The sequence below is a fragment of the Gavia stellata genome, chromosome 10, assembly GCF_030936135.1.
Source record: "Gavia stellata isolate bGavSte3 chromosome 10, bGavSte3.hap2, whole genome shotgun sequence".
Classification (NCBI taxonomy): Eukaryota; Metazoa; Chordata; class Aves; order Gaviiformes; family Gaviidae; genus Gavia; species Gavia stellata.
This window is the reverse complement of record NC_082603.1, coordinates 16618281-16629285: the sequence shown is the minus strand read 5'-3', so window position 1 is coordinate 16629285 and position 11005 is coordinate 16618281. Positions and strand designations below refer to the sequence as shown.

At 41.9% G+C, this 11005-nt stretch overlaps 1 protein-coding gene across 2 annotated transcripts; it reads left to right on the top strand.

Annotated features, from left to right (window-relative positions):
* Window positions 1-1765: 1765 nt before the first annotated feature.
* Window positions 1766-10343, top strand: RWDD3 (RWD domain containing 3). Of its 2 annotated transcripts, XM_059822038.1 has the most exons (4): window positions 1766-1850; window positions 7760-8244; window positions 8956-9071; window positions 9170-10343. In XM_059822038.1, the coding sequence occupies exons 1-4, from the start codon at window positions 1766-1768 to the stop codon at window positions 9282-9284; spliced, it is 801 nt and encodes a 266-aa protein (XP_059678021.1). In that variant the 3' UTR covers window positions 9285-10343. The 2 variants fall into 2 exon arrangements, with proteins under 2 accessions (XP_059678021.1, XP_059678022.1); XM_059822039.1 differs by lacking the exon at window positions 9170-10343 and having other exon boundaries at window positions 7760-8197; window positions 8956-9025.
* The last annotated feature ends 662 nt before the right edge of the window (window positions 10344-11005 follow it).

Genomic DNA, 11005 nt, shown 5'->3' with positions numbered 1-11005 from the left:
TTGCAGTAGCTGGGACGGTGGCGTGGCTGGCATGGTAATGACAATAAAAAGATGTAGATGAATGTTCCAAACTGACGTTTTTTTCCAAATGTCTGTCTACCCCTCCTCTCTTATTTGCCACTCAGGTTAGGGGAAAATGGGTCTAAACGCACAGTTTCATATATAATCGCTAGTAGTTGTCGACGCAACACCTAACTGATTTGGGCCATAATTATATTGAGTGGAAAGCAAAGGATACTACTTTTGCAAATAACACTGGGAAGATTAATCTTACCTACGAATGAAAGGTTGCATTCTGTTTGCCTTGTCAGGCAAAGTGGAAAATACTGGTATCGTCAGTGGCATATCGATTTATGACAGGATGCTGGAGCTGTTTTAATACAGGCTGACTCAAAAAAGCAAGATTTTTTTTTTTTTAACTTAATTCACCACATGTTGATGGGAAAGCATCCATTTAGAGAAATGAATATGGCTAATGTTATTCTATCAAACACGGCAATGTTTGAAGAAATCAGAAAAAAGAGAAAATAAGATCTTGACTTCCAATTTAATAATAATGGAATGTGGAGGCCAGATTGTAACTTTAGAAGTTCATTTCAAATTTAAATATTTAGCATTTTCACTAGTCTGCGAATACAAGAAAATTTATTGCATTAAGATGGAATTTAGATATTTGACATGAAGCTGATATTTTCATAGTGTGAAAAATATCAAGCTGACATTATACTGTCTCATTTGATGACTTCCAAATGTCAGAGTGCAGTAACTTATTCATAGGGACCTCAATGTCTTGTGATAGTGTCAATTTAAAAGACATTTACATTGACTTTTTTATTTAAACATGTAAAATGGAATATGCAAAGTGGATGAGGAGAAGGGGGAAAGACCAGGGGCAAGAAAGTTCTTAATAATAGAATGAGGCACTTTTAAGGCTAACTTCCACCGAAGTCTTCTGACAGCTGCCTGGGCTGCTGCCTGGCAGGGCTTCTGACAGCTCCCTCTTCTTTCCCTTCGCGTTATTTCCCTCGTTCCCAGCTCGGCACTCATGTTTCTTGCTATTTCAACGAACCTGGGGAATTAAAAAGAGCATGATGTAATTTTCTGGAAAAAGTAATCCACCCACCCTTGCTTTTATAAGTGATTTTGTAATAACGGAAGGTAGCGACTATTTCTTTTGAGTCATTATACCCGGCAGTTCGTGCTATCGTCGGCTGTGGAAGACCTCCGTCAGATGGCCGTTAGCAGGATTATAAAGCCACAATAGTTGAATACAAGAAGCATAAATTTATACTCTACTAAAAAATTCTGTACGAGTGCGCGTGTGGCTGCACCACACGCGATCGCCCGCGCCCTGAGGACGATGAGGTTGTTCCCCTCCGTGGGCCAGAGACTGTCATGCCCCCCCGTACACCCAGAGCAGGGCGGGGGGCAGCGCGGGCCGCGACGGGCGCCACCGCCGCCGCAGAGAACGGCCATTTTGTTTGGCGCCGAGGGAGAGAGGCTCCCGCCACCGCCTCTGGCGCTGCCCGCTGCCGCTCGCTGCCTCGGAGGCCGCCGAGCTGCTCGTCACCGCGCCTGCCTGAACCCAGGGGCAGCGCCGGGCGAGGCCGGCGCAGCGCTGGAAGGGCCCCGCCGCCGGCTCCCTCCTCCCTGAGGCGCGGGCCGGGGTGGCGGCGGCGGCGGCGCCCCCTGTCGGCGGCGGGGCCGGCCCCGCCGCCGGCAGGGGGCGCCGCCGCCTTCCCGGCCCGCGCCCTCAGCCGCGGCCATGTCGGAGCCGGCGCTGGAGGAGCTCTCGGCTCTCGCCGCCATCTACTGCGAGCCGGACGCCTGCGAGGTGCTGGCGGTCTCAGGTGAAGGCGGCCGCGCTCCTCTGCCGAGAGCCGCGGGTCGCTCCGCTCGGCAGGGTCTCGCCGCGCTGCCCAAGCGAGACCCGGCGCGGCATCGGCGCCTCAGCCGGGGATCCTCCCGCTGCCCCGCGCCGGCTGCGCGGCCCTGCCCCCGCCGCGCTACCCCCGGCCCGGCCCCGAGAGGAGGTGCTGCGAGGCCGCTCCGGGGGCGGCCCTGCCCAGCCCCGGCAGGGGTGCGGCCTCGGTGCGCCGGGCAGCCACGGCTTGACCGCCTGCTGTTAGCGGCAGCGCCGAAGACGGGTGCCTTCTCGCCCGTGCCCGTCCTGCCGCGTGTCTTTGCTGCTGGCCTCTCTGTAGGGGACAAAGCCTGGCGGGTCCTACTCGTTTGTAGTTAGCGACTTTCTTCATTTCCGCCGTTTGCGGTGCGTGCGGAAACTTGCAATAGGTGAAGGGCAGCAGTGGGAATGGGCTGGCTGCCGTTTAGGTAAATAAGCAGTTGCATCTCACACGTGTAACAGGACCAGGTATTTATCCTGTAATATTTAATAGGGGTGCAGCTGTGGCTATGCATGAGAAGCCTTGGGTCACCTCTGTCTTTTTCTGGGAGTAAGGTAATAATCTGGGCCTTACGATGTGCCGAATGTTCTCCAGCTTCAGCAATATGCGTATGGCTCTAGGTTTTACAGGGTGCTAAGGCTAATCTTTCATGTTTGCTGCAGGTGGGAAGGTGAGAAGATTTGTAGCGCTTGCTCCTGCCAGCTGCTGGATGCTGTAGGCTAGGAACGCAGTGAAGTGTAAACACTTCTACTCCACGTTTTCTGCACCAGCCATGGTGGCCGCTGATCAGAACGTAATGTTAAGAGATGACTTATCAGCCTGTGCCTTCACAGTGCTGTGAGGATGCCCCTTCAGCAAGGGAGAGCAAATCTCAGTAGTTCCAGTATGCAACAACAGTTACTATCAGGCTTAAAGAAAGTGTTGGGTGGGATATGCAAGTGTTGCATGTCTGTTCGGATCCAGAGCATAAGTAAATTTTGCTTAGCGCCTACCGCAGATTTGACAACTCTTCTATATATTTTTGGCAAAATATATACACACACACATGTAGAATATGCATATATTCTGTATCACTTACTGTTCCCTGGTGTCCTGGGAGCTATTGCAGCATGCTGCCCAGCTCCCCACCGGAGTGACAGCCAGCAAGCAGCTTCCTGCTGGTTGGACTGCAGTAAAGTCCTGGAGAATGCTGTTAAACATGGATCCAGTGGCCTGCTGTCAGATTTTGTGTGTGTATGTATGTATTCAGCCCAAAAGAACTGGGATTGATAAGGAGCGCTTTTTTACTGTGAGGGTGACCGAGCACTGGAAAAGGTTGCCCAGAGAGGTTGTGGAGTCTCCCATCCTTGGAGATATTCAAAAGCTGTCTGGACATTGCCCTGGGCAGCCTGCTGTAGGTGGCCCTGCTTGAGCGGGGAGGTTGGACAAGATGACCTCCAGAGGTCCCTGCCAACCTCAACCATTCTGTGAATCTGTGAAAATAACTTTGTGCTGCTTAGGTGTGAAATTACATGTGGCTGCTCTTGAGTGCCTCACTTTAACTAAAAAGTTACTAAGAAATTGATTGAATAAACCTCCAACTTTTATTTGAAAATAGTCGTTGAAATAGATTTGCACAGAACAGCAAGTGGTTATTTGAAAAGAGGACTTTGTGTGTAGACAGCCTCAGACGGATGAAGGCATTAGTGTCTGCATGGAGCACAATTAACTGGGGTAACCTAAAAGAAGAATTGTTTTGTGTCTAGATCTGCGTGACACACCTCTTGCTCCAGTGTAGGCAGGTGATTCTGCCATTTTATTTTTTTGATTGGTATTTAGAGTTGTATTTTTAAAATACAATTGATGAAGTGTTTCGACTGAGTTTTATTTTCTTAAAGACAAAAAGTTCAGGAATGTTATTTCAGGCATAGTTTGAAAATACAGTATCCAGGCTTAAGAGATGTTTATTTTAAAAAATGTGAACGCATCTGAACATTGCATATGCAGGTCTGTTCCTCCAAATCAGTTAGAGAAATATACACACACCCTTCTCTGTGCTTCATATACAGAAAAATGGTTTTGTGTTCATAAGTTACCAAGATGTACAAGGCTTAGAAACCTTCCTGGAACATAAAATGAAATGCCACAAGTGCACAACGGGAACAGTCTACTATATTTATATTGATGTTATGTGACCTTGCAGGGCCTTTAGCCAGGCTGTGTTCATGATATGTTAGGTGGGATCATGCATATCTGGTTGATTTCCGTTGTTTTCTGCTGGAACTGAAAAGGTTATTTGCAACAATGATTATTGGTAGTTTTCTTTCTTTGGGATTTTACTTCTCTTTTTAGTTGGAGCTACAGAATCCTTTAGTTTGTATACAATTAACTTTTGCAGTATTCATTAGCTTACGTTTGCTTTATCTCTTCCAACCATGTAAATTGTCATTGACAAACAGTGCACAGAAGTAACTTCCAGTAAGACTGTTATGTTATGTTATCTCTAATACATTAAGAGTAATTTGCGTGTAGATCCGCAGGATCAAAAAGGAGACCATTGGGGATTAACGGTTTTGAGGAATGTAAGAAAATGCTTTTGCAGGTCTCTTGGTATGCTAAAAACTGGCTTTCTGGAATTTAACAATGAAGTATTCAGAATGCAAAATATGTTTTTATCAAAACCAATGTGTTGATGAATCTAAATAAACTAATTACAGCATATCTTTTTTACCTTACATACCTATTTACAAAGATTAGCGTTACAGATAGAAATCCATAATTTACTTGTTAATCTGTTCTCTTCTGGTTTGCTCACCAAGCTTGCTATAAAAATATATTTATATATTCTAAGCTTGTACGTTAGTAGGTGCCATTTTCTGAATTTAAAAATAGACTGCATGTGTTGCATAAAATGCCTTTGGGCAGGAGAGGAGGGGGATGTCTGTCTGGTTGACATGGAACATAAGAAAAAATCTGAAGTATGCTAGAGCTAAATATACTGATAAGCATGCAGCTATGGGGGAAAATGAGTTAAAATGTATTGAGTTTAGCCTTATTAGCACATTAAATGCCAGCAGAACGGTCATACCCAACCTTTTATTTCAGAAATAATCACTATTTTGCTGTGAAGACAACTCAGACCTTGTAGCATGTGCAAACAAAGGAAATATTTCTTTAGAGCCTCGTTACACAAGGCGACGGTGGTTTGCTTTTTGTTCTGCCAGCTGTCTGCAGCGCTGGTGCAGAAAATGGACGCTGGAATGTTTAAATAAACTTTAGATGCTGTAGCCCCACAAATGTTTTGAACCGATTCTCCTTTTTCAAAGTAAGTCAGAAGCAGATGTAAATGAGCATGGCTGGGCTTTTTGGGATGGCTTGGCGTGGTACACCTTGAGATGCGAGGCTGCGCTGCTTCCTTTGGATTAGTTCATCATCACAGGGAAAGGTGTGAGATTGTTGCAGGCTTAAGAATATGATCACTGCAGCAGGAGGCCCTTGCTGAAGGGGCAAGGTTGGTATGTCTGTTTATCCCTCAGTTACTTCTGAGTTGGTGAGATGTGTTATGACAAGCTAGTGAAAAAATCCTAGGAGGATTATCAGAAAGGTAACATGTTTTTCTGTCACTGTAATTAAGTTGGCAATACAGTAGTATTCTTCAACTCATTTATAGGCTATGCATTTTAAAATTTCTTGGCAGCATAGTTTAAAATAAAGTGTTTCACGGGCAGGAATATAATAATGTTAATACCATTCAGCCAAACACAGCTTGCTTTCAGCTGGCTGCATACCTGGTGGAGCTGTCCTGTGTAAGGGGCAGCTGGAAGGCGGTAGGTCGGCAGGCATTGTCTGTGTGCGGTGCGATGCTCAGGTGCATGTGGAGAACCTCCATGGTGGCCAAGAGGGTGCTGGGGGTCCCAGGAGGTGCAGTGCAGGCTCCACTTCTTGTGTGTGTGGTTATGTACCGTGCCTAGCATAATGGCAGAGAAGTTATCGCTGCTGGTGCCCAGTAAGAAACGTTTGTCAGGGCAGCAGAAGACGGAGATTGGAATGGGAAGGCTTGAGGTCATCCTGCTACTGCCCATGAGTGCGGGCTGCACGCTGCCAGATGGGTGCTGTGGAGACTGGAGTCTCTTCCAAGGCTGGTGCGTTTCTGAGGACTAAACTTGCCTTAAAAATAGTCTGGAGCCTTTCATAGGGTCTTAAAAGACTGGAGACCAACTCCTGTTGGCACGGAATGAGGCTTTGACACCTAGTGCCTGTAGGGATGGGCATGGCTGGGTGTAATTTCATTTCATTCGCTGGATTTGCATCCGCTACCACTACTTTTGGCACTGGATTTGACTCTGTTTAGGTAGCGGTGGTTTGTAGATGTTTGGAGACTTCTTTATAGTAATGCTAGAGTTTGATTATGGGTTTGGGAGGGTTTGCTTATTTTATTTTGTGACTGCTCTGACCTAGAGAGTTCTTCGTATGACCCAGGAAGAATGTTTGGAAACAAGCCCTTGGCTAAGCTCTCTAAAGTGCTTCTGTCTGTCCAAGTCACTTTTAGGTTCTTTAACTTATTTAGTAGGGTTCAAATATAAAATCATAAGCACTGAGGTTGGTTAGCGGTGTCAGCAATACTAATCAAACATAATTCAACTGACTGTCATGTAAAGGAAAGTAAGATAAGGTAGGGGGAGAAGAAGGCAAGTCACTTCAAAAGAGCTCCTCTGAAACTCGGCTCTGCTCTAATCTGCCTTTCAAATCTGGCTTCTCCTGCCCTCATAGGATGAATTAACCTGACATTTTAGCAATTTTTTAAAGAAAAGGGGTGAAGTGTTCAGAATGCATCAAAGGGGTGAAGCAGAGAACATCTGAAGAAGATCATCTTTTATCTGATACCCTCTTTCTGTATGGCAGAGGAGCAAAAGTAGGTTAGGTCTTTGTCCCCGCTTTTCATTTTATGACGTTTTTTATTGTTTTTCTGTGAAATATGTTTTAGTTGAGAAGGTTTTATTGCAGGAATTACTGTACATAACTTTCATATTCAGCATCTTTGATTATATGATTTATCAGGAGGATGTGGTCTTTTGCCCTTCCTGCTACATACTGTATGTATCCTTTTCGCTCTGAAAAGAATTCTATTCTAAAGTAGACCAACAACAGGTTTTGAGTAGATATGCAGATATATATACACATACATTTATATAAGTATATGCATATATATGTATATGTATGTAGTATCTAGGGTCAGATGTACAACAGAGATGTTTTCATTATGTCAATCCAACTGTTGTAAATGTAGAGAGGTTGGCAGAAAAGAATTAAGTGTATTTTCTCTGAAAGTTATAGGGGACAAAGAATCTGACTTTTTTCTTTCCAAGTCTCTCTTTAGTGTGGAACTGTTTTTGAATAGTTGTCTTAAAAAATACTCAGTACAAGTCCATTTGCCTTGTGCTGATATTGATAGAAGTTTTACAGATTTCTCTAGGAGCAAAGTTAGGGCAGTGCTGAGTCCATCCCGAAAAGTCTCTATTTTCAGTTGTCCTTGCTGCTGCTGTTGAGCTGTAGAAGCTGACTTGTGTGTTTCTAAGAGAGACAATTCTTTATTTGTCTAGACTTCAAAAGAGCCAAAAGGTGTGAATGCTTTTTAGAGTGTGTTAATAACTTCCCTTCTAGTATGATATGGAAGTGTTTCATTTCAGGATTCCCTGCAAGCATAGCTTGAGCTGTTGGTTGCAACCCCTGACCCCACAAAAAACCCCACACCCCTTATTTTGTATAGAATGGTAGTCATTTGAGTTGAATTGTTAAAGAAAATAATAGGACTTAATAATATATATGTATTTCAACTTCAAGCAAACTATTAATGTTTATGTTTTTAAACTTTCCAGAGACGCATGGAATCACATTTAGAATTCAAATCAGCGTGAAAGAACTGCTGGATACAGATGTACTTTTAAAGCTGTTATTTCATTTACCAGTTGGTTATCCATCAACTCTACCAGATATTTCTGTTAACTCAGACCAGCTTACAAGGGCCCAGTGTATGGATGTGAAAGATAAATTACTTGAACAAGCAAAGAAGCATCTTTCTGAACCTATGGTACATGATCTGATTCTTTGGATACAGCAGCATCTTAAATATGTCATTAAGCAATCAGCAACAGTTTGCAATGAAAAAACTACTTTGTCAAAAGGAACAAGTACAGAGGATGGTATCAGGATGCTCCTTTTGCATTTAGATCACATGAGAGCAAAGGCAAAATACGTCAAAACTGTGGAAAAATGGGCTTCAGATCTAAGGCTGACTGGAAGACTGATGTTCATGGGCAAGATAATATTGATTCTTCTTCAGGGTGACAGGAGCAACATTAAGGTGCGGGAACAATGAATGTTGACTAGTTCTATCGATTTACCACTGAAACCTCTGTGTCTGATTATTTTGTGTGTGTTTTTCTAAGATTAACAATTTTGGAAGCAGATTGATCATTAGGAGAGTAGGAAGGCCCAACAACTTTATTCTGTATTTAAGAAAAAGAAGGTATTCTATGAGAAAGAAATGAGTGATACCTGTAGACCTGTGGCCTGTATTGCTTTGCTTCCCACTGTAATTATACCCCTGTATTCCCTGTGTTTCCTGACTGTAATATGCCTAGGTTCAGTCTCCTGTATTTCCCAAATGCCCCAGAAAACAGAAAATTTGTGATGAGAAATGAATAACAGACATATTTCTAGCTCATTGCTGTATCTTTCCTTGACTTAGACCACATGGTGCTCTTAGCGCACGCCTGGGCTTTGAACTTCTTGTCTGTGCTTATGAACTCCCACTGCATTAGGCAGGTTTTTGTGGTGATAACGGAGGAGAATGTTTTTGCTTTTCAAACTCATGTTCTCTAGATCACTTAAGACTGTGCTTAACTTCAAACTGATGAATAGAAACAGTCAAGCACTTTTTGGGATGGGCACTTTTAAAGTTGGATTGCTATGTTCTGAAAAAAATCTGTATGTTTCATATAGATTTTTGTGTTTTACTGAACTTCAAATATGCTAGGTGACATTTAATATTTTGTTCTTTTTTCTTGTTTAGGAGTACTTGACTCTTCACAAAACTTCTAAGGTAGATGTGGACTCAAGCGGAAAGAAATGCAAAGAGAAAATGATTAGTGTACTGTGTGAGACAAAAGTACAGTCACAGCATAAAAGGTATAATTTAGTACTGTTGTGGATAGAAAAGTAACAGAATCGATAATTACATTCTGACAAATCTAGGCATATTCATGAGTTTCCCTTTTACAATGTAGGTTTCAGACGTTTGAAGTCAAAGAATATTCAACACTGGACGAGCTACAAAAGGAATTTGAAACTGCGGGACTTGCAACTCTTTTCTCTGAGTTTGTGCCTCCTCTCTTAAAATAGAATTAAAAGAAAACACTGGACTCTTTGACCAAAGCAGTAGTTGACTGCAGATGCTGATGGAAGATGAAAGGACTAATTTGGCAAACAACGTTAACACTTTTCTGCAAAAAACGCCAGAAGTACCCATCCTCTTGCAAGAAGGAGGAGGCAATTCATACATTAAGAATTGATAATTTTTTGACATTTAGGTATTGATAATTTTTTCCAAGGAATGTGGAGTTAATTGTGATAATTGCATGGCAAGCGTGAGAGACTGGGAAGAAATCGTGTTAAAATAATAGTCTTCTAGTTAGACTCTGTTTTGCAATCCGTGTTTTTCAATGTTTTGGTTTTTATCTCTCATGCTGGTGGTTTTTCATAAGGGCCTGCTAGAAAGCATGATTAATTTTGCTTTGAAAGCTTATATGAAGATATAAAAACCATAGCAAACACAGATTTGAATATGTGAGGACAGCATATACTTAATATCCCGTAGGTGTTCATCTGCTGACTTTTCCTTCTCCAATTATTTGACTATAAATGCTAGACTGTTGATTTAAAGAAAAAGTTCATGTCACTTGAGGCCTGAAAAAACTTAGAAATGTCTTTTTCTTTTTGAATGTTAGTTTTTATTCTAAAATGTATAAAACCACCCAAGTGGAGAATTTAAATTGATTAAAAAGCTAAGGTAAAGCCAGTTGTAGTATTTTCTTTGGTAGTTTACAGATTCCTTTTTGCACTTTATCTGGTTTTACTGTCTGTGCATCTTTAGATATCTTGATTCAATTAAACTGTCAGAGCAGTCTATATACAGACTTCAGTCTTCTGTCTCTCAAAACTTCTCTCAAGTCTTCTGTCACTTTAGAAGCTGGTAAGTTATAACTCTAAAATTTCCCTACCTTTAGTATTTTTTTTTTGATTGGTCAGTGGCCTTGACCAGCTTGTCAATTTTTTTATCACTCGTCTGTGTTTTACTTCAGTGTAACATTACAAATTATATACATAATTTTTACAAATTAAGTTGTGCAAGTTCTGTTTGCCTAGGGAGAATTGGATACTTATTTCTTATAATTATTAATGTCCTTTGGTTTCTATTTTACTTCATACCATTCTCTAGCAAGACTAGATAAATTGTCCAGTAGTAAAAATTTTGAAGTTACGAGTTTCTCAGTAACTAGCAATGCCATTTCAATTGGTTTTAGCATGTAGCTAAACATGTGCTTTACTGCTCTCTAAAACTCGCTCCCAGAAGCTAAATGTCTCATGTATTCTTTGTTAACTGAATAGATTTGACCAATTCAGTGTAAACTAATTTATCCCCTTTGTACTGGGGGAAGACTGGTACAATTTGGTTAGTTCCCATAGTGTCGTTTGGCAAATCATTATGTAAGACATTTTGATTTCCCGTTTCATACTCAGACCATGAGATCATACCTCTTTCTTTATGTATACTAGAAAAGCAACTAAAGCAAACAGTATATTAAGATTTTAGGGTTTTACTATTTGAGATATCAAATGCATAAAGGGTTGTAGACTATTTGAGAGTTTCTTAAGTTTTTAAGGAGTTTGGTAATTTTCCAAATATGGAGTGTCTCAAATGCCTATGTTGCATGTTATTTTTTGCACCGAGGCTTATTTAATGACACAGTAGCAAAAGATTTTAATGAGTCTTTCACGTGTAGCACATATAGTACTTCAGGCACAGTACTGGGTTAAACAGGTTTTACAAATCTGTTCTATAT